The sequence below is a fragment of the Leptidea sinapis genome, chromosome 18, assembly GCF_905404315.1.
Source record: "Leptidea sinapis chromosome 18, ilLepSina1.1, whole genome shotgun sequence".
NCBI classification, from domain to species: domain Eukaryota; kingdom Metazoa; phylum Arthropoda; class Insecta; order Lepidoptera; family Pieridae; genus Leptidea; species Leptidea sinapis.
The window spans coordinates 2879061-2903996 of NC_066282.1; the positions used below are offsets into that span (position 1 = coordinate 2879061).

Sequence of the window (24936 nt, forward strand, 5' to 3'; positions counted from 1 at the left end):
CTTTTTTAGACATACATTTTTTTATGGAAGAGGACAACAAACGCGCATACGTGTAACCCGATGATAAGTGATCACCGCCGCCCACATTATCTTGGAACACCAGAAGAAGCACAGGAGCGTTGCCGGACTTTAAGGAAGGTGTAACCATGTCGTATCGTCCTGGAAACATTCTATATCTCTTCTCTTGGCTTCGGTGTTGTTTGCGGAACACAGAAAAAAACATTAAATGTACTGTTTTTATTATAATATGAATAGAAAACCCCCAGAGCACAGAATATTAAGTCAAAAACGTAAATGAGAACACCAATAATCTATCAATACATTTATTACCGGTCCAGCACCACTTCAGCTATATGCAGCTTACAGTCATAGAAAGAACAAGTCGCAACCAAACACGACTGATCGTAATTCCAGTCCACACCATACGCTATGCTCTCATGCTCCAAATATTCGCTGACGACGTGTAAAACGTCTGTGTGCCGCAGTAGCCGGAAGCCCCCGTACATGCAAGCCGCTACGATAGTTCCACTGTGTTGTGGATGCCATTTCAGACGCCACACACCTCCAGTGACGTCCTGCTCTGAGACGGAACGCTTAAGCTGTCTCAGATCCCACAGGCGAACGTACTCGTCGTAACTGGAAACAATAATTGAATAAATGAAAATTGATGCATAAATATAGGTACCTACTTCCAAACTATATAATAAATTCCTTTGCAAGTACCTTAAAAAAGGTAAAATTCTGTGCTTGGTATTGCAGGAAATTGTTTAACCACGTTAACACACGTGACCGACTGTTATGCCGGCTACTGAAGTAGGTACCATTATATTAACTTAGAGATCGAATATCAGTGGATTTGCCTCATCTCTTGTGCCCAAGTCAGTTTTAGTCACTAAATATATTGTAACGACCTATTTGTATGTTAGTAATAATAAGTAGTAATAGCATTAATTTACTCACATGACAAAAATCTACGAAATCAAATCGACTTTCCAAATCTACGAACCTTCCTGAGAGCAGTTGATGCTCGTTGTCTGTATGGCACCTTATGGTAGTGACTCCGGCTCCGTGAGTACGGTTTATCGCAACTGCCTCTGCAACTCTTTGGTCGTATGCCTTGAACACGCAGTCGTCTCCGCCTGTAATCATTAAGCAGTGATTATTTTAAATATAATTATTATATTAATTTACGTGATTTTCTTGATGTTTGGGTTGGTTGACTTTCATATTTCATCAAAATTATCCACCCAGATATTGATTTTTTTTTAATTCCTGATAAAGTACTTATTTTACCAAAAACTGTTGTCCGATTAAGACATTCTTATCATAATTTATATCTAAATCAATTCTATAACACACGAGAATAACCGCACTCGTATGGATGGGTCGTTAGTGGAATGGAACGAGAGCGACGGTCCTTCTGGGCAATACTTTTCAGGCATGGCCCGTAAACTCGAGGTGAAAACAGTAGGTAAGCTGGCTGTATTAAGTAGATACCTATATTGAGCCATACTTCTAACTGTACCAATAAGTCGCTAAAAGTATGAAACTAATGTTAAAGTATTAAGATTGTACAAATAATTTTGTACGCTGTTGATTAAGAACAAATAAAAATAAAAGAGAACCAATTCTGTATTCTAGAGGCGGATTATCCCTAAGGTAAAGTATTAGTAAGGTAAGTTACGCGTGAAGTTAAAGAGAGATGAGCGCACGTAGCATAAAATAAAAAAAATATAAGTAAGTAGATAAACACCTAGGTACTAGCCATTAATTATATCATGCCTACTATGGCACTAGAAGGGTGACCCATGAGGTGCTTGCCTAGAGCGCTCTCGTAATTTAATGTGCCTGCTATATTGCCTTCTACAATAGCTTTTTTACAAAACATGCAAGATTATAATGGAATCATACACACCTGAATAAAATAGATTATCATTCCAATAATTGAACGCAGATATCCAAGCTTCAAAATTGTGTGCTTTCCATTTGCCAATTATTCTTAAACAGTCATCTTCAACCTGCAATACCATTACATTGCCACCGGAATCGCTCACAACTAAATAAGGATGATCTGAGAATGTTTTATTTGTTGACCAATCAAGTGATAACGCCAAAACGTCTTCACCAACCGATTCCTTTAACCAGAGTTCTAAAGTCAAAACTCCATCGTTATCAACCAAGCGATGTACTTCAATAAATCCATCTGCTGTTACTACGCCAAGCACGGGGTGATTATTCAATTTATGGTAACACCATTTTTGGTCCAATATGCCAGCAGTATCAATGCTGTGCAGAGGGGATAATTCAGTGGTGTCCGCTTTTACTACGAATAAATATATTCTGCCCAGACGGTTCTGTTTTCCTTCTTTATTACCTGAAAAAATAAATATTGCTACAAAATTATCTAAGTATATATTTCTGAGAGCAAAATTCAAAGAAATTAATAACTTGACTGTTGCTTCTCAATATATTCTTGATAATGTAATGTATGTTCATAGGCGAATAAGTGAATTTGCCAGAAACTGTCATAACCATAATGTTAACATAAACTGATGATGCCTACTACTCGGCTAAGTCGAGTTAGTAAGTCTTTAGTGGGGCGATGTATATGCTTTTACAACAAGATCCCAGGAAGTGTTCAAAACAAAAGTATTACGTTATTCAAAAGAATTGTTAAAAAACGTTTGTGTGGTAAAGGTTACTATAACATAAATGACTTTCTTAATGATACCACAGATTGGGAATGGAGTGACCGCCCTCAGGCTATTAAATAATAAGTTTAATTGTACAATATTACTTTGTAAACATATTTATTTGATGAAAAAAAAAGCCCGCTGAGTTTGTTGCGCCCATTCTTCTCAGGTCTGAGGCATTCATTTTGGAATGGGTGGTAGTTTTTTGACTTTCAATAAGTGATTTCACATCCTATTTTGAATAAAAATATTTGAATTGGAATATATAGATACTATAGGTTAGTATAGCCTAGCTAAATATTCAATATAGTTATTTATATTTTTTTTAAACTTCATGCAACTCCGGTGATATTGATATCTACGTCACCTTTTGCCATCAGAATCAAAAGTCCGTTAAAAGTCTTTGGCTTACCCACTTATTCGTAATTATGCAATATACATATGTAAGTATTGCAATAACATGGTTTAATGAACAGCCAAATAATTTTTCAAAAGTGGAACCAACATTATTGGGATAAGTAAGACTTAAGTGAGTACCTACCTCAATAGTGCAATATGCTACTTTATAGATTAGATTTTTTATTTATTTATTTACTTCATAAAATCTATAGCACATAACATCACTTATTTGCTAAAGTATTATATAACAAAACATGGGCCAACAGAGATTTTATATTATTTAGGCAAGACAAAATTCTTAAATAGCTTCGTAAAGATAAACTGAAACAAGAAAAACAAAGAGAGTGTTTAACATTAGGTTTACTTACGTATGTGTGTACGTGTGGGTATGTGTGGTATTTAATCGTTAGATTCTAGCACAAAGGTTCTTAATTTTTTTATTAAGTACATCTAGCATAACACTAATTTATGTCAGTAGGTATGTAGCTAGTGAAATTACTGGGCAAATGAGACTTAACATCTATGTCTCAAGATGACGAGCGCAATTGTAGTGCCGCTCAGAATTTTTGGGTTTTTCAAGAATCCTCAGCGGCACTGCATTGTAATGGATAAGGCGTATCAATTACCATCAGCTGGACGTCCTGCTCGTCCCTTATTTTCATAAAAAAAAATCAATGATTAATATCTATATTAGATAATATGTAGGTACATGCCTACTTCTATAAATTCTTGTGTCGCGGTGTTTGTTCCTAAACTCCTCCGAAGCGGCTGACCCGATTTTTTGGAAATTTTATGTGCATATCAGGTAGGTCTAAGAATCGGCCAACAAGGGCGTGCACATCATATAAGCAATAAGGCAGTGGCTACCTCGTTATGAAGCTTGTGTTAGAGTTGATTAAATTACCTACGATAGGCAGTCTACGGATTGCATATACGATGCAAGCAGCGTTCATATAACTTATGTCGTATTGTCGGAGTAAATCGCAACTACGCCTTATTAGATCTACAGTGCCTACCTTGCTAGAAAACCAATGCACGCCCTTGTCGGCCAACATCTATTTTTTATGCCCAAACTTTTTTAATTGCAATTTTTTTATTCATTTATATGGCAATACAACGTTTGCTGGGTCAGCTAGTAACACTATAATAATGTCAACCATTATGCCAATCATGTCATTTACCAACTTTCTTGGATCTGAGGTTTTGCTGTGAATTGTAATTAATTCGTTCAAAAAGTCTCTCTCTTCTCAAGCCTCTCTTCTGTGCTAAAAATACAACTAACCCTCTTCGGCTTTATCGAGTTGGTAAGTGCCACAAACCAGCACATCGGTATACCCTTGAACAGGACACCACTCTACGGAGTCTGCGCTGTACTCCGTCTGCCATTTTAGTTTAGTTTTCCATAAACCCATCGTCACCAGCTGAAAATAAGGGCATAAAACTATTAGTGTATTACTAGCATCTATCACTATCTTACTTACGATTGCTCAAAGAAGTAAGTACGAATATAGTTTACTTTTTTAAAAATGAAAGCAGAACGTTCAGCTGATGGTATTGATACGCCCTGCCCATTATAATGCAGTGCCGCTCAGTATACTTGATAAACTCAAAAATTCTGAGCGGCACTACAATTGCGCTCGTCATCTTGAGATGTAAGATGTTAAGTGTCATTTGCTCAGTAATTTCACTAGCTACGGCACCCTTCAGACCGAAACACAGTAATGTTAACACTTTACCTACTGTTTCACGGCAGAAATAGGCGCCGTTGTGGTACACATAATCTAGCCGGCATCCTGTGCAAAGGAGCATCCCACTTACTATTCACGATCTATGCTTTTACAATTGTAGATACCTAATTCATACATCTAGATAGAGTCTCTTGCTGCAACCGATGAAAACACGCCAGGTTTATTACTTTAGTGTGCGTGAGCTACGTCTTACATTCGTGATTTGTATGTCACTTTGTGTTAAAGTGCGTGCATTGCTCAAAATAGAAATATTTTCACGGGGACATGTGAAAACGTGATCAGGAAAGGTTCGGTAACGTCAACTAAAATATTAATAAAAAGGCAAATTTTACGCAAAATCTAATGTAAGAACTCAGCTACAATTACACATAGTCCTGTTAGTTTGTGATACTTTTTCGACTTCGCGAAGCGCCACACGTAAAATTGAGGCCCCTATTACTATAATCAAGTGGGTGCCTTCATAACAGTTATGTGACCGAGGCAGCCAACAACCAATAGATTTGCTGACTGCTGTTTCAGTAGCTATCTACAATGAACGCATATAAAACATGGAAACGCAGACTATCTAAAATGTTCATTATTAGCGTAAAAAGTCACAACTAAAGTAAAACTACAGCTGTAAACAATCGATGCCTAAGAAATGACAGTTAGGTATAGGTAATTAATCTCGGTTGACACTAGAATTTGCTTTGCTACTTCCGCGGTTTGGTAAATAGGTCGGTTACATGCTCGGCAATTCGACCAGCCAGCGTCCGGTCATGTGCACCCGCCCAACGAGATTTTTCTTTACAAATACATATCTTAATAGATATAAATGACGTGACACGTTGTTTGTCCGCGATGGAATCCTAAACTAATGAAGTGATTTAAATGGGGATTACTTCATGGAGTGCAGTTTAGTCCAACTTGAGAGATAGGATACTTTTCATTTCGATTTGGGACCTGATGATAATTAGTTTTATTTCCAATATTTGTTTTGTATGGACATGTTTTCTGTGAGAGGATTTATTGACGCACGGTTTGACAGTTCTGCTGTGAAACAATTTCATTATAACAACAAGGACCATGTGCTACGAAAAATTCTTGATATTATGAAAAATTCATCAAAAACAGTATTTTATTTGTTATGTCAGAACGTCTGTCTGGTTATATCTTTAAACGAGAAACAGCTAATATAACATTCGAATACAAAGGTAAATTTCGCCACTATATATAAAAAACTGTAATAGCTCAGATGGGACATTGGGTGATCCGGAAAGCAGAAGACCTTGGTCCGAATCCAGATGTCCTATAACTTTTTTTTTGTTCAAGTTTTGTACATTCTTAAAAATCTTAGCAAGGCTCGGTCGACCGGATATTATATATGTACTAGCTGCCACGACAGACGTTGTTCTGTAGATAATAAAAAAATACTGTTTTATAGGAATTTGCCAATAATATTTCAAAACATCAAGAATTATTTCGTAAACAATGCCCCCTGTTGTTATAATGAAATTGTTTCACAGCGGAACTGTCAAACCGTGCGTCACTAAATTCTCTCATAGAAAATATATACATATACCATACAAAACAAATATTGAAAATAAAAATAATTATGGTTCCCAAATCGAAATAAAAACTATCCTATCGCTCAAGTTGCACCAAACTGAAGTAATCCCCATTAAAATCCGTTCATTAGTTTAGGAGTCCATCCAGGACAAACAACGTGGCACGTAATTTATATATATTAAAATGTATATAAGAGATGGCAAAAGGCGCACGGGAATAAAATAAAAGCTTGTATTATTCATCAATTTTATTTATTTTAAAAAATAAGTTCACAGACAATATATGAACAGTACATAATATAAGCTAAATCGGAACATTTCAACATTTAATAATCTTGTCCACACTAATATACTAAAATTTGTACTATTTTATGGTTCATCACTTACATGTACAAACATCACGAACGAGTAAAAAAAGAAGGACTCCGCGCCGTGATTAGCAAGTGAAGCACCGTTATGCTAGTGTGTGTGCGGTTACGGGATATACTAGTTACACAATTTTTTCTCCCTTAAATAATCATATATGGCCACAAATACTTATATAGTATCGTTTTTACACTTTTTCACAACGCACGACGGCATTTTTAAAATATTTTATTGAGACGCAAACTGATTTGTCACAGCCGATGACAATTCTCATAATGGCCGCCTATCGGCCTGTAGTAGTGTGTGTGCGTTGGGCTATGTATTTACACGTTAATCGGCTTGTTTTGGTGCTACACTGTTATGTAAGGTGACACGGAGTCCTTATTTTTTTACTAGTCCATGACAAACATATCTACTTACTTAAATTGAAGTCGACAAAAACTAGATATATTTCAATAATAATAGTATTTTGTTTATTGTTGTAGTAGGTATTCTAGGATTTCAAACTGATTTACGATTGACAATATTTCACACGGGCTTAAGGGCATACATTCAAATTTCAATACAATTATAGTACCAACATTATTTACTAAAGGGAAAGTTGGCGATTATTAACGATGATGCGATGTGTGGGCACGAGACGAAGTCGAAGGCCTCACTACACCCGAGTAGTATATAACAAAGGCACCGAGCAGGTATAGTATCATTCTCTTTTGTTATAAAATTTTAGTACCTATAAAGCACAGGTATACCAAACTTCAAATATTGATTAGATTAGAATAGGCTACTCTTCGTTTTTTGAAAACACATTCTAAAAATAATCGTAAAGATTCGATAGCCAACTGGTATTTAACTATAAAGCACTTCAAGCAACGAAAAATTATTTTAAATGTAAACGCTAAAATTCGCGCCAAAAAGGGAGCCGTCATGACAGTGACGACATAATAACTTACACAAAGAAACGTCAAAATATGTGCAGTGCAAACCTAATTGATTTTACAAATATAAAAATGACCTTTCATAGTTCGTATCGATGATGTGTTGATTTGAAACAAACTGTTTCTGCTATACGATGACGTGACAAAATGGTTGTCGGCGTTTTCGGTCACGTGACATACAGATAATAAAACTATGATTTTAATTTTGAAAATATAAATAATTCTTATGTTTTTATAACAAAGTAGTATTGAATTTGTCTTTATTATTGTAAAAACTCTATAAATAATAAACTGTAATAATTTTATTTTTGATAGATGAAACTAACCTACTAGATGGTAATAAACGGACCGCAAAGCTACAGGTGTTTTAGTTGTATTGAGAAAGAAGAAAATTTATTGAATTAGGCGTTACTTTGCGGAAATCCAGAATTATACAAATGATTTAAGTTTTCTTTAGTGTTCATTCCGCCAACAAATATTGGCGGAATTAACACTAAAGAAAACTTTAATCATTTGTGTATTGAGAAAATTTATTTTAATGGTTTTTAAGCTCATGTATCATTTTAACTAATGTACTCGAAAATCGTATATTTATCTAATAAAAAAACCGTCAGCAAAACACGTGCATAGAGAACAGAGTACAATAAACATAATTAATTTGAAGGTACACCCTTAATATGTTACTGTAACACCAACTTATAATATTTCATTGATTTTGATAAGTATTAACCCATTCTTGATATTTCAATGTTTTCTCATTTGCTACATCCAGTTCAGACAGACTAGAGATACAATAGACTATAATAAAAGCTATAACATAGACATAAAATACACTACTCTGTTGACAATGAGACAAGAGAGAAAAACATCTCTAACGGAGATACAGCATGATAGAAAAGGTAAGTGGATCCATTACTGTAACCGATTTTGATTGACAGGTCGTAAACAGTCAGCCACGTTTGGAATTAGCTCATTACTATTTTGATTATCAAACTAGCCAACGCACAATATCAAAATTGGTGACGCATTATGGAGCTGTAAGGTAGTCTATGGTTCTACCTTAAACTTAGATTAGATACTAACAAGGTAGTTAATATTATGGGTGTTTATTACTAACCGTACTAACTCTTGTTGCCTATTCTTCAGTTCACAAAAAAAACCACAGCTATATCAACCGATCATTTTCTTTTAAATCAGCTCTTTATATACTTCAATCAGCTAAATTAAAATAAAAAATCTCTCCACCTTGACGTTGGCCGAATCGTCGACATTCAGTCGACGGAGCCAGTTCATAAAAAAAAAGATAGTCTATACGTTAGTATATTCTATGTCTATAAAAAGCATCTGCCGACTTCACAAAACATAAATACCATAAATGTAATATCATCCTACAACATTATTTTTATAAAATATCTATGAATGACAGAGTTGTAAAGGGTTCAATTATAAAAAATATCAATTAAACTGGACTTAGCGTTATTAAATAAGTAAGTACTATAAGTTATTGGTAACTTAATTAAATATAAACTCTACTTCGTATATTCTCTTATATCACCTATTTGTATTCGTCATAGTATACTTAAACAGCAGTTGGACCCCGGCCACAAACCACGGCGGGAAATACCAATTTTAACTGCAACTCAGTTGGAATGTAAAGCAGTTGGTATTTTAATTAAAAGCATCCAAATCACATTAAAATAAGGTTGAAATAGTATTCATGAGTGGACAATGTAGTTGATGCTAATTTCAATTCTGTTATATTGTAAATTTTATTAAAAAGAGCGCAAAAAAAAGAATGCTGGGAGAGTTTCTTGCGCCGCTACTTCTCTCTCAGAGCGCCATTTGTTTCCGAAGCGGTAGTCGTATCTAGGATATTAGAAATGACATCAAAAAGAATTCTAAAGGAATTGATTTTGTGACTTCTGTGGAAGATAAACCACAATTTAGCGAATGTCACGTTCAAGTAGACCACCAAGCTAAGACTCTTATGTGTTTTCTTTTTTTGACGGCAGTGCTAAGATTGAACCAAGTTTTATATTAGTATGTTACGATACAAGTGAGCAATGTTGCCTATACACGAGGATGTGGGTAGTATGAAATCAAGCGAGTGTCTAGTAAGCAAGATGCTCACTAGTTTCATACGCACTTTTTCAACACACTTGCGACTAAAAAACAAACATTTAAATAAATCGTTCAAACAAATCATGCCAATATAGCCATACAGCCTACTTGAAAATTATAATTTTAATTTTGAAATGCATATTATAGTTTATAAAAAATTAATGTGAATTATAAATAATTGAACAATAATTTTTTTTTTAATAAAAACCTCTTTGTTGTTATAAAAAAAATCTTATTACCCGGGTAAATTGAAACTGTTCTGCTGATGCTCATATAATTTGCAGCCAGGTACTAATTTAATTTTGTAGGGATAAATCTATTATACACTAGTGTAACATTATAATACACCTGTGTGAAATAGTTTGGTTTATGGCCCTAAAAACGATTAAATAAGGCTTACTTTACGAGCAAGTGTGTTGAAAAGATTATTGTAAAGGTGCGATTAACGGCTTACTGTCGACATCAGTCGGACTACTCCAAAGAAATGTCATCTACCAGCCATGGCAGGAGCCATCCTCAACTGACGCTGCCGTCTGCTTCTTGCAGAATCGCACCTTTAGTGGTCAACTCAATGGTTTGCTAACGTTCAAAGCTATTCAAGTTTCTGCAGATTGATATTAACAGATTTTTATAGTAATATTATACAGAAGAAAAATATCCCAAATTAGCTGGAAATGTCATTCCGCTTTACAGACTTTAAGGAGTATTGTTATGGAACCTTCCAGAAAGAAGAAATCCCTGTTTCATAATGTAAAACCCAACAGACATTTACATATCTGTAAGCATTACATGGCACAAGTTATGAGCACACTATTGATTGGACGTTCTGGAGGGCATGCAGAGCCGACAAGGCGCTCATTGGCTTATAGTTGATCATTGTCATCTATTGGACCATCACATGTGAATCAAATACTGTATACTTTATAACAATATGAAATTAAAGTATAACTTCTCCAATTTCTATTTATGAACACAACTCATGCCTCAAAATATACATTGCCATTGATTGCTTTCATCATAATATACCTAAAAAGTGTGTTAGAGCAGTTATTACTACAGAAAGCTTTGATTAATAATTATTAGCTTTCAGCAAGAATATAATTACTCTGCTGCCTTATTTCAAATCACATCCCTGTCCATCTCCCATTTTTTCTATTGAATTAGCGACAAACTTATCTATACTTTACAAATCTAAATCTACTTATACACACAAACAAAAATGAGCACAAAGTACTTAACAATACTAGTTAACCCTATCATCATAATATACCATGTAATACATGTAACTACACCATAACTTGCAGAATTCACAAAAAACAGTCACAATATACGAGAGATTGCTACTGCTTACCGGAGGACACCAGCCCAAATTATGTTAATGTTTGTTTTAAATAATATAAGTAAATATAATTTTAATTTTGATTTGATTGCTTATTACAATATTCTCTTAGGTGACACTATAGCACAATGGGGTAACTATATTTTGTTTTTTACTGTTTCAATATACAATATTGAGTATTCAGCTTAAGCCAAATGTGCAGTGGCAAAATTTCTGCAAGCATATTATTATATCTAAGATGTTCAGAGTAACTTTATCAGAAAATAAGTGATTTGTTCTATGAAAAAAAAACTTGTTATTCCCTTAGTTCAAATATCTCACCATGTCAACAAAATTCAGTACAAATGGTGATCTATAACAATAATTATAATATTGATTATAATTATCCAACTGATTTTCATATAGTTTATTTTGCTTAATTATCTATAAATATAAATAACTAAGATTTCATAATATTTGCTTTCATCTGAGGTAGTTTTACACAATTCATCTTTCGATCACAGCCTGTGAGACTAACTAACAAATCATTTTATATGTTTGTCATATGATGTGACAATTATTAAACTTACAGTCAATAAATTTGCACTCAATGATAATGAGTATCATTTTAGAAATTATGTAAATGTTTATCGCTTCCAAACAATATTAAATTAAAGATAAAATATCTGTAGAGGGAAATGAATTTTCTCATGGTGAGAATAAATATAATTTCCCAAACAATTATTAAATTAGAGATAAAATATCTGTAAAGTGAAACTTTGCTCACTATAAAAATGAGTATAATTTTAGAAATTATGTAACTTCTAAATAATATTATGATAAAACGAATTTTATATTGTCAAAAAAATCTGCTCATGGTAAAAATTAGTACCAATTTGGAACTTTTATAGAAAATATAGAAGCAAACATTCTCAAAATTGTCACAATGCCGGCCGATTAAATTACAAAAACCATCTTCTCAATGTCACTGCTCACATCTTTAGACAATACTGTACAAACTCATTGGTAAGTATTCATCAAATTGAATATAATATTACATTTATATATTCCTTACAGTATTTTAAGAGTATACATTGTAAAGCCATTAGATATAAATCAATGTTTACCATCTGTTTTAAGCAATTTGCTATATTTTAAAGTTAGTTGGCTCTGTGGAAGAGCACTCTCACGAAACACGAGAGGTCGAGGGTTTGAGTCCCGCATCTTTCATAAATTATGTTATCAGATTAAATTTGTGTTTACAATCTATTAATATAGTATAATATAATAGTGAACTAGTATCAAAAATGGGTGATGATGAAGACTTTCTTAACATTCACATTATTTATATTTCAATAGCAATATGATTTACAAATAAACTATTACTCATTTTTCATTGAAAAAAAAGTGTGTTAATTGAGAATTTTAAAGTTAATTTCGAAAGAAAGTGTACTATAGAAAAAAAAATCTTCTCTCCAAAGATGGAACATCTATCAACCTTATGTTTTACATAGTCTTTTGAATAATTTGTTTAGTGCTCCATAAATATTTACAATTTTTTAAAGCACTTTAGAGTTGTTTTGAATGTGGAATTTTCAATAAAAAGATGGCTTATATATTTATAGTTAGGTAGTATGTATGCAGATACTATGTGAATAATATATTAGTTACTTAAGTGTGTGTTTAGTGTTTGGTAATGATTCTGTGGTACTCTATGCCTCTTGTAGTTTTTTTAATTAATTAAATTATTCATTTTAATTTTATTCAAATAACTTTGAGTATTTTTTGCATCACTTTGCACAAATTGCATTTAAAATAATGTACCTGTCAATAATGTGATAAAAGATTGGTACTTTTTTTTCACTACTTTCATAAAATTAAAATTTTTCCAAAGTAAACAGCAGTAAAACAATTGCCCACAGCAGATAGAACAAGAATATAACAATATGTATAACACATTCAAAGCAACTACAAGTTTGTTTAATTACAGCTGAGCTTGTTTACAAAATATTGTTACATTATTACTGAAACCTACAAAAAATGTTTATCCTATTTCACAAATGTGTTTGACATTTTATGCACATTGTATAAAAAGTATGTCACTACAAATTGCTGACACCTTTATATCTAAGTACCCTGAATATTATATTACACATTATACTCTACACCTTCAATAACATTTACATATAACTTATTATACACATGGTTTCTTAAATTACTTACTCTGAATTTTAGCTATAATTATGAGTTTGTATTTTTGTAATATTTCCTAAAAATATTTGAAGCAGTTGAGGTATTTAGAATTGACTGAAATCGATATAATTTCACTACTGCCTTGCTGACCTTTCAGTTTCTATGAGACATTCTCGCACAAGGATCCTTGCATGTACAATACCACGTTTGAGTCTTTCTGCTGAACTACGGCTTCCGGAATAGCTAGGTCTAACTTCCTTACCCATTTCTTCAATGACAGCCAAAAGTTGAGCGTATTTTGATACACCATTGTCCTTATCTTTGCCAACAGATGACGGCGACGACGCAGGGACGGTTGATATTGTTGCGTGGCTGCTTGTGCTATGACTCAAATCTTTGTGGGTGCTCTTTCCGTTCATGGGTATTGCAGTAACTGTGACGTCACTCAGTTTAGATTCAACCGCTTGAATGTCCATAGCTTCCATCGCCCTGAAATTTTGACACTTCAGCATAATTTTCAATACGACGTGAGAAGTTTACGAAACACTTCAACTTACCAACGATTAAGTTTTTCAATTTATCGCGATTAACGTCACGCGCGTATCGAGTAACGACCGAGATCTTTGAAATTGTTATTTATCTGGTAGGCAGTACTTAAATTACATTAGTTTTTATTTAAGAAAATATGGGCTTACCTGGCTGCCGCTTCCTCAAAGACAATGGTTTAAAACTATAGTTTCGTTGTGCAGAACAGTGTCACAGTTTTAAAGAGGTTGTAGGTATAAATTTGTATTATTTTGTTAGTAGTAAAATTTCTCAAAACAAGCTAAAAGAAATAAAACATGAGCAAAGTACAAACCATGGGAAAATATCAAATAGTGACAGCTCACAGTTTGACGGATGTCATGCATGTTTTTTTTTTGGGATTTTATGACCTGGTAACTAAAACTTTTAAGTATGTCTTTTGTTATTATCTAAATATTTATACTTTTAAATTCACAGTACACTTATCACTTCACTTTATTTTATATTGAGAGAATCGTATTCTTAATATATTATGATAATATATTAATAACTTCTTTTGTCTCTTAATAACTAAACAAGTGGAGGCGGGCGGGAAGAATCACATAAAAAAATATGTATCACTGATTTCACTAGCCAGCACAAGTCTGTCAATCAGAAATATTTGGGAGTCGAAAATAAGATGTTCCACAGTTCCTTTATTTGGATTGCAAAATGGGCAAATTTTATTCTCCACAATACCCAATCTTGCAAAGTGTGACGGTGCAGTATTATGACCAAAACGCAATCTATTTATCGTGGTAATATAATTTCTGTTGCAATCCTTCACTTGATTGTACCAGGGTCTGACAGGTATGCTTTCTTGTATTCAGCCATGGCATTTTTCCTTATTATCTTGGTCTTTATTCCACATTTCAATCATTCATTTCCCAAAGACATCCGCAGACGACCCAGGACAGAACGTCCAGGCGAAGATTGATTAGTAGACCCGACCCCAATTAAAATAGGGCGAGGATAAAGAAGAATAATGTTGATGACGATCAAGGAAAAAATTAATCAATAAAAACATTAGTGGAAACTTATTATTAAATTATTTTTTTTACTTTTTGTTCTAAGTCGTTAAGAAGTTCCATAGATAATCATATTTGACAACGACAATTACTTGACCATAACGTCGTTACGGTAGGTGACTCAAATATCCGGCTAGCATAAAAAAGATTCGTTCATGTTTCGTTAATTTGCTACTAAGAATTGAAGAGTTTCGTTACTTTGTCATGGATCTCATAATGAGAAGTGAACCAATCTCTCACCAAATACCTTTGAAGTATATTCTTTCCAATAAAAAAAAAGAATCATCAAAATCGGTTGGCGCGATATTGAGTTATTCGTCCATTTGCAAATATAAGACTTTTATAGTTTTCTCATGGATTCCACTGTCAGATCTGGACCAATTATTTTTATTTTATTTATTTTAAGTAAACTTTACAGCATTTCTCTTCTACAGATTAATACTATAAACTATATACATGTATTGCCTTTAACAAAGTTTGGCAGATTAAATTATAATGAAATAATAATGCTGGCAAATAAATGGTAAGTAATTATATAAAATAAAGAAGAAGAAGTCCTGAATAATGTGTGCTGGAGAGACATGATTATTAAATAATTATGTGTATAGTCTGTGTGAATATGTGAGCGTGTTATGATTTGTGAGTAGTGTGTAGTGTTCAGTCTAATGGGCATCGTTCTCAGTTTGGGACATGTGCTCGATCACTGAGTTAATAAATTTACTACGGCTGATGAATAAATGTCAATATCTTTAAAAAATTTTTCGTATAAATTTACTATCCTGTGCAAAACAGAATGTCTGCCATAATTAGTACGCGGTTGGCCAACGTCGAAAAGGCGTCTACTCCGTGTATGTGCTGTACTGGCCCAAACTCCAATCCGTCCGGTCAGAAGCGAACAACCTATTGCAGAGTTAGCCACATCAAATAATAATTTCATGTCTGCTACTTTCCGTCTTTCTTCAAGGGTAAGTAGACCAAAATATTTAAGTCTATCTTCGTATTCGTCCTTTCTTCGAAGAATATAATTTAGGCGACGTGTAAAGGACCGCTGAATGGACTCTAATTGAGATATGTAAGTAACATACGATGGGATAATGCTACGAACAAAAGCAAAATACAAAATATTATGGGAGGCAATTTTTTTAAAACTTAACATTTCTATATAGAAATCAAAGCATTCTATAAGCTTTTTGTGTTATATAATCATAGTGACAAGTGTACAAAAGCTTACTATCAATCATTACTCCAAGATCACGGACGTGCTCAACTCTGGAAATAGTGGTACCATTAAGAGAATAGTTGTGAGAGATAAAATTGCGTTTTCGGGTATAAGTGATAGTTTGGCATTTGTTGACATTTAACTCCAGTCGATTAATTCTACAGTAAGCTGAGAGTCTATGAAGGTCTGATGGAAGTTTGTCGCAATCAGCCAAACTTTTAATGGGAAAAAATATTTTTTGGTCATCGGAGAACATTAAAATTTTGGAGTAGATGAAGCAAGTCTCAACATCATACAGATATATATTGAAAAGCAGGGGCCCCAAGTTAGATCCCTGTGGTACGCCAGAAGGTATGCGAACAAAGTTTGATTGGGTATGATCTCAGGAGGTCACCATGTACACCTACACCCATTAATTTCGATACTAAAATACCATGATAAATACGGTCAAAACATTTGGAATAATCGGTGTACACAACGTCAACCTGAGAGCCCCTATCCATGTATTTAGTTCGCAGTCTGTTGATGCAGCGAGGTTGGTGACGGTTGATCTCTTCCGCATAAAGCCGTGTTGAGACGATGGAATATAAGCTGCGACAGCTGGACCACACGAGAAGCACCAGCTTTCAAATTCAAAAAAGAATTATCAAAATCGGTTCAACCAGTCGAAAGTTTTAAAGTAACAAACTGAGTGGCAAGCAGTCTGCAGACATATTATAACTGCTCGCGGGGGGCGCGCGGAAATATTTTTTTCGTTAAATATACACTGAGTAAGACAAGTTACACGATATACCACAAGAAAGGTAATTTATCAGACTATGTAAGAATAACTATGTTTAAAAAAAACCGACTTCAAAAATCTGAAAAGTATCAAATAACTAAAAATTTAATTTAATACACCTTTACCGTTAATATTAATAAAATGCTATGATTTATATGTGCTACGGTCGACTTCAAAGCTATCAATATGTAGCACATACAAATAATAGTATTTTATTAATATTAAAGGTGTATTAAACTAAATTTTTAGTTATTTGATATTTTTCATTATTTGAAGTCGGTTTTTTTAAACTTAGTTTTTTTATTTTTTACTTTTTGTGTCACTTAATAATTATAAAAATATTTTATTATAAAACTTTATCTGTGTAAAATACGACAAGCCGTCAAAATGTGGTCAGCCGGAAAAATTGTCTGTAGCAGTCGACTTAAAAATTCTTTTTTGTATTATCTATGATGTTTTAGTAACTATTCTATTACGAATGAATAACTTTGATATATGTCTTAGTAATAAAAAATTACTACATTCAGTAGTAATAATCGAAATGTAATCTGTAGGTAAATCTAAAAAATCATAAAAATGCGTGACTCCCTACTTTAGACGAAATTTGTTAAAATTACGCTGTATCTATTGTTTATGTTATTTAACGAAGAGCTTTCTTGCTTACAAAAGCTTCGACTTTCTTTTTTATAAATGAACCTAACCACTTGAAGAGCAATAAATTATTTTATAACCCGAGCCGTTGCGTCATGCGGTAACCATGACGTCGCTTGAAACTTATAGGCCAATAATTCATCGCGCGGTGTGCCACACTTTCCCGTGGAGCTGATAATAACAATAGCGTGAACATGATAATATCTTCTCCAACTTTCATTCTGTAATTGTTTGCGTAAGTAGTACAACATATTAAAGACGTTAAAAATGAATTATATTTTTCTTCACAATTGTACACGTGCAATCAAGTTTTGCTGTCAGCTGAACTCTAAACCCAACATGGTGAGCACGGATGGTACGCGCTAAGCTCGACCGAGGTCAGCCGCACCGTCGGTCATGCATTAAATGCAGCCTATTATCAGCTATGATCTGACTGACGATATGATATGACCGTCAATACAGCTGATCTATGTTGGCCATATTTTTGTTGCTATCGAGGACCAATGAGTCTTAAAATAGGGTCTAACTCTGTCTGTCTGGGTCGGTCTGGGGTCTAACCTAACTCTTAAGGTCTAATATAAGTCACGTCAGCCTTATCGAAGAGATAATGAGCGTTTTAGCTCTAATATGTGATTATGCATACCATTTTTTAACAAGCGTCTATTACCGACGTTTTAGACTACCGATAGGTCATTTTGAATAAAACCGTAAGACTCTAAAGGTTATTAGTATATTCTAGGTTTAATCTCATCTCAGGTAAATATCTTGTTTAATTGTAAGGTTGTCGGTAATAGTTTTTTGTTCCCAACTTCACAGAACTTACCTACTACAGTTGTCAGTATATTATTATTCTTCTTCTTCTTCGTGGTTTATTGGCTCTGCGCGTTAAGCGATTGAGCCATTGTTTTTCTATATTTATTTTTAAAACGGAGGAAATTCTAACCTATTTTTAACAAGATGCTCAGACATTTTGGCAAGGACAGACGATAGCACTATTGGACGAAAAGATGAAATATTAGAAGCTGGTTTGTTTGGTTTTAATATGGGAATTATGGTTTGGGTTTTCCAAGAAGAAGGAATATTACCAGTCTCCATAATAGCATTAATAATACTCAAATAATAATTCAAGGAAGTGTCACTACAGTTTATCAAGAAAGAGTATGTGATGCCATCCTCACCTGGCGATGAGCTTTTACATAAGACAGCACCCCTTCTAGTTCAGAAAAAGAAAAAGGAGCATTAAGGCTGTATAACTACAAGGCACAGAAAAAGGAATACAACACGGGGCATTTTTAATATCGGGAGCAGACGAAGGAGCCAGCTTGTCCACAAAATTGTCGGCTAGTTCAATAGATAATGTAGTAGATGAGTGTGAATAGAAAGCTGATTCAAATCTTCTTATATTTTTCCAAAAAACTGATGGGCAAACATCTGGATTTAAAGACTCATAAAATTTCCGCCAACCCTCAAATTTCTTGTGTTTGAGGAGCTTGCGAGTGGAATCAGCCATTTGGTTACAAATTACAAAATTCTCTGCAGTCATCATGGAACAACATTTTTTCTCAGCCTCCTTCCGCTGCTTGATAGCTGTAGTGCACTCATGATCCCACCAAGGAGGAAATGGAATTTTACCTTGTGTATTACCTCATCAACAATAGGAAGGTTAGATAGTTTTTGTTCAACATAATTTTTATATGAACTCCAGTCATCTGGCAGTTTATGTTTCAATTTAGAAATGTGATTCACATTAGAAGGTGGACAAGATATAGATAAAGTAAAAACAACCGGTATATGATCACTGCCAGCAGTGAGGCCAGACTTGGAGAGCAAAGTGACAAGTCAGGAGCACTGCGGCTTTCATGGAGACCAGTATGTCGAGTCGAAGTTCCATTGTTCAATATACATACATTATGAGAGTCTAAAACATCTGTCATCAATTCACCATAACAACCAGTGTTAGAACCGCCCCATGATTGATTTTGACAGTTGAAATCGCCAAGTACTAAAAATGGGCCAGGTAAGGCAGCAAGTAATTGACTACACCCCATTATATAAAACAGAAGAAGGGCGAGGCACATACACAGACATTATACAAATTTTATTTACAATCACAGCGATGGCATCAATGCCATCACTGAGAGGAGGGAGTGAAAAAATCTTATATGAGAAAGCTTTACTAATAAGTATGGCCACTCCGCCATACCCATCAAGTCTATCATTTCTCACAGCAACAAAACCAGAAATCCTAAAAGAAAGCTCTGGTTTTAACCATGTCTCAGAGAGACACATAGCCATTGGTTTATATTTATTTAGCAAGCAAACAACATCAGTTATTCCGCTTATTACACTCCTGCAGTTCCACTGAAGGATTTTGTGGTCCATAATTAAAGATTTGGTTTAAAGATGTCAATAATGAATTGGCAGCGTTGGACGGCAAAGAGTTATCACCAGAGAATGAATTACTAGAATTAGAAAGTAATTTAATAAGTTCCAAAATTAATTCTGCAATTGATTGTTGTGGAATTGTATTTGATCTATGTTTCAACACACAACCATCAGGTATTTGGGAATTATGATTATTGTATTCATTGTTAATTGATTCTTGCATGGTACGGTCATATCCTCCAACTTGTTTAGGAGGAACACGACGTTGAATAAACACAGTTTTTTCATGCCCACTGTTTGGTGCAGGAGGTACATGTGAACTAAAATTTGAAGGATGATTTTTATCTCCAGATTGGGGAGGGGAAGAAGCCACGACATCATTATAAGGTTTTGAAGATGGAGGATGGACTTTAGCTGCCTCTGCATTTGATATACAACTCTGGGCCATTGAAACCCTAACTTTTTGTTGTCTAGCGAATTCCGGACACAACTTAATAGTGGCAAACCTGAGTGGAGACAGTGAGCACCCTCAGAGACAATAGCACAATTGTCCGAGGGGTGCTCATCCCCACACTTAAAGAAATGTGACTTTGACCTGCATTGTATTTTAGTGTGACCAAACCTGCAGCAATTATAGCACTGGATGGTAGGAAAAACGTATAATTCAACAGGAATAGATGTATAGCACATGTAAACCCTTCTAGGTAAAATCTGACCATCAAAGGTTAATACAACCATGTTGGTATTAGAAAACAAGGTAGTACCACCAGCAACATTTTTTCCTTTAATTCGCCTCACCCCCAAGATTTGTCAACATCCTATAGGAACAGTGATGCCCTCCTGGATATCCTCCCCTGACCAATCCTGGGGCACACCAACTCTAGTAACAGCAAAACTTGGCAAGAACACTTCATAGCAGAGACCAGTTATCGCTGAGTTATCTGTAAACAAACTGGCATCCTCATAGTTTGTAAAAGACAAGGATACTCCGTTCCTGCCGATACGCTTCAAGCCGCCATTAACAATACCTTTAATATTATATTTTTTTAAATCTTTTCCAAACTGTATTGCGTGCAACGCAATGGGATCATCAGGGGATGTTGTCAATCTTTGTACATGTACCGTGAAAGGGCCCGAATCTGTGCGAACATATTTTCCAATTATTTGTGGCTGTGAGCGACCTGAACCAGCGGGCTGCGTAGCAGCAGATGTATTAACTGGTTAGACGTGAATCGTGGGCGGCAACATTGTTCGCTCGTTAGAATTTTCATTAGTTAGAGAAGACAATTTTCCAGCTATAGATTTCTTTGATTTAGAGTGTTTTTTGTGTGTCTCGATCGTTTTCTCTCTGAGAGAGGAACCAGTCCATCTTCAGCATCCATTGACGAATCGTCGATCATGACATTACATCCTACAGGCGGTCCAGGTCCAGCCCTGGACCGCCAGGGTCGTCCGGGGGATCAACCCCCATAACAATTAAAAGAAACTCTTACCGGATTCCAAAAAGTACACCACATAAATAAAATAATAAATAAACATGTACTACTTTTATATCGTAAAAACCTTCACTGATCCACTTTTTTAATTATAAATAAAAATATCAAGAAAAAACGCGTCCGCCAATCCAGATGTTTCGCGCGCTTTTTTTCTATCAGGTTGCAGTACCTATATTATAATTATTTTATGGTTGACATGATGACAATTGACAATTGACAAGTGACATTTTATTTCAGAAACAATAAAAAAAAAAAATTTTTAATGTCAAAATGCAAACATCAGTTTTATCCAAGACCTTTTGTGGTTTATTTTTACATTTTGCGGCTTAACATTTTGTAAAATCTCTTGGGCAGCGGCAAATATGCTTTATTTTTATTTGCATTGCTAAATGAAAAGCTCGATGGAATTGAATAAGAATGACATACCTCGACATTAACTTTTGAATTGCAGATATTTTTTTCCTTGCACCAATGAAATTTAATCGAAATGTACATAGCGTATATTGGATACAAAGTTGATTTTAAGTGATATTTCCGTTCACTGCGCCCACAACATTATGGATAAGCTACATTATTAAATGTAACTATACACACCAAAGATGTCTGGAGATTGCGATAGGGCGTCTCGGCCTAATTCTTTACTATTGGAAATACCAGCACCTGAGAAGGAGCCCTTGCGCTTCGATGTTAACCTCGTAGGAGCACCACCAGAAGTTGAACAACTAGTAAATAATATTAAACAAGTGGCAGAGGATTTCCTATATCATTGGAAGACCTTTCCCATTGGTAGGTTTCTTAGTAAAATATTATAGAAACGGAGTTTATAAATTACGTATACTTTATAGTCTTTATATAATATCCTAGATCCAATTTCATTCGCTTACCCAAAGTCAAATCAGAATTACCTACCATGAGTTTTTAATTTTATAATTCAAGAGATGCTGTTTATTATGTATAAATATAGCTATATTGATGAATTTTTTTTTCAGTACTCCCACAGTCTAAATTTACTGGTGCAGGCAATCACCCAGCAGATATCATTATAACACCACCATGTGATGAACTTGATGCCGCAGCACTTGATGCAGGTCTTGAACCCCACCCCCTCTCACCCAAACAACTGCATTCAATCAAAGAAAAAGGGTAAGTATTTTGAACAAAAAAATTGCCACTATTTTTTTTTTCTTCAATATGATATTATCACAAACTAGATAACCCAATAATACAGGAATTGTTATTAGTTTAGTCTTAGTTTATCTATTCTTGTGGTTAACAATAGGGAATGCAGGAGTACATTTTAAATTATAATATCATGAAGTATATATAGCTTTTATACTTTTTGCTAATCTTTATTGTTCAAGCATTATTAAGTATTAAGTCTATTAATTTATAGAGAATCAATATTAATTCTGATAATAGGCATATTATATTTTTATACATAACATTATGTAAAGGCATATTATTTATATATATATTATTAATATAATGTTAATGCTTACATCATGTTGTTATTTTTATTTTATATTAGTAACAGGTGTATTTAGAAGCTTTTTACATTATATTTTTTTCTTGTAAGCTTGCTCAAGGACAAATTTAATCCGAAGAGGCTTAATGCTAAGCAATTGGAATCAATTCGGCAATGGGGGTATGTCCAATGTCACCCATTATATGTGTAGTTTATTGATGTGTACTATACTATGTGTTGCAACATTGTGAATGTTAAATAGTTGCATAGTAGTTGATGTGCCCTTTAAGTTCAGACTTAACAAACTTCATTTCATTGTTTATGTTAACTAAATGTGTTAACGTCAATCACTGTATGGCAGGATAGCACCCCTGCCGCTATACAAGGGCTTTCGTTAATACTGGGTTCGGTACTGGGGCATTACTCAAACTATGTTACATCTAAGTATGTGCATCAGTGGCTCAATGACTGTGGATGTTGACTGTTATCCAGGATATGTTTTTTATTTTCATATTTAAGTCTAAAGCTATTAAAAGGCATAAAAGGCAAAAAAATTGATTTCTTTAGAATTCTTTTTGATGTCATTTCTAATATACTAGATACTAATGCCGCTTCGGAAACAAATGGCACTCTGAGAGAGAAGAAGCGGCGCAAGAAACACTCCCAGCATTCTTCTTTTGCGCACTTTTTAATAAAATATACAATATAGTACTGTCATTGCTATTGTTTTAAAATAATCATAATCTAGTCCCAGGCCGTCGGATCACTTAGATATTCCGCTGGGAGTAGTAGGATTTATGACAGAGCCATATTTTAATAAAACGAGAGCCATTTTTTTTTTAAATAAAACAACAACAATATTGTAAGAAATTCTAAGCTTGCGTGTGAGTCTAATTTGCACTGGGCCAGTTGTGATCAATAAATTCTTCAAGCTTAAAAGAGTTAAAGCCCGCTGCTGTTTTCAAGAAAAATTGCTCATAAACACCTTATTGACCTACACCTGAAGGCGCCCAGTGCTCTGGTCTTGATGAAAGGGAAATCTTGACTGGCAATTAAAACAAGACTGTAATTAATTAATTTATTTCGTGAAGTACAATATACAATGATAATATTATGTTACGTTAACCAGTCCGTTCGTATCAAAAGTGACGGTCGCGCGGCTCTCTCCAACGCAACCGTATCGAATGCAAACCGGTCTGTCTGCGCGAGCGTTTTAATTCGGCCGCTTAACACAGCGACTGTGTCCCTAACATAATTATGATCTGCACAACCCTTTACACTTTTCTAAAGGTGATTTCTTTTCCCATTGGGCTTAACTACAACATTCTAGAAACATTATAATTGTGAAGGGTTGCTTGTTCATATAAATGTTTGTTCTAGACCATAGTTTCTCAACCTTATTTTGCTCACCGCCCACTTTGAGAATATGTTTTTTTCTAGAGTATTTTCGTGTATTTTTTTGCCCTTTTAGACTATATTTTTTAATCTACCCACGCCCCATCTGCGCCATCTCAATGCCCTCTAATTTTTTCTGGGTCTTCTACTGCCCCCCCGAAAGTCTCAAACGCCCAGATGCGAGGCGTTATCGCCCACATTGAGAACCTATGTTCTAGACTGACAGAAATGGTGCAGCCATGAACCCTCTATATTATGTAATGAAAGCATGCTCCCATTTATAATGCTGTAAAGATAACTAAGATTCGCATAGTTAGCAATGTTATTATTAATATAGTATTCATGTAATTCTTATGTGATTGTCAATTATTTTCACTATCAATTAATTGAACATGTAGATTGTATTCTTATGTTTCCATTCTCATCACTTGATTTGTTATTTGTATGCCTTCCAATAGATGTTTAGTGGAACAGGTGCACTGACCTGTATAAATACCACTGGACAGGCTGTTCCATATGTTTGACAGCAAATTCTTTGTGCCTATTCGATGCGCCACTCGCGAGCGTCCAGAGAACTAATTTTGATGTTTAATAAAAATGGCTGTGAGAGAAACGTACAATACTCTGAA

At 34.4% G+C, this 24936-nt stretch overlaps 2 protein-coding genes across 3 annotated transcripts in view; one reads left to right on the top strand and one right to left on the bottom strand.

The window, feature by feature from the left end:
* Nucleotides 1-309: 309 nt before the first annotated feature.
* LOC126969495 (cyclin-dependent kinase 2-associated protein 1-like) lies at nucleotides 310-14201 on the bottom strand. Of its 2 annotated transcripts, XM_050814962.1 has the most exons (5): nucleotides 14019-14201; nucleotides 4375-4513; nucleotides 1916-2374; nucleotides 1007-1139; nucleotides 310-636 (listed from the first exon to the last, which is right to left on the bottom strand). In XM_050814962.1, exons 2-5 carry the CDS (start codon nucleotides 4502-4504, stop codon nucleotides 327-329), a joined length of 1032 nt encoding a protein of 343 aa, XP_050670919.1. In that variant the 5' UTR covers nucleotides 4505-4513; nucleotides 14019-14201; the 3' UTR covers nucleotides 310-326. The 2 variants fall into 2 exon arrangements, with proteins under 2 accessions (XP_050670919.1, XP_050670920.1); XM_050814963.1 differs by lacking the exons at nucleotides 310-636; nucleotides 1007-1139; nucleotides 1916-2374; nucleotides 4375-4513 and adding an exon at nucleotides 6618-13812.
* A 7532-nt stretch (nucleotides 14202-21733) lies between these two features.
* The window catches only part of LOC126969327 (uncharacterized), a 69348-nt gene continuing 66145 nt past the window's right edge, over nucleotides 21734-24936 (top strand). The window contains exons 1-3 of the mRNA XM_050814682.1: nucleotides 21734-22233; nucleotides 22437-22590; nucleotides 23024-23092. Of these exons, the coding sequence (XP_050670639.1) occupies nucleotides 22047-22233; nucleotides 22437-22590; nucleotides 23024-23092 (410 nt within the window). The 5' untranslated portion in view covers nucleotides 21734-22046. The remainder of the gene's footprint in view (nucleotides 22234-22436; nucleotides 22591-23023; nucleotides 23093-24936) is intronic.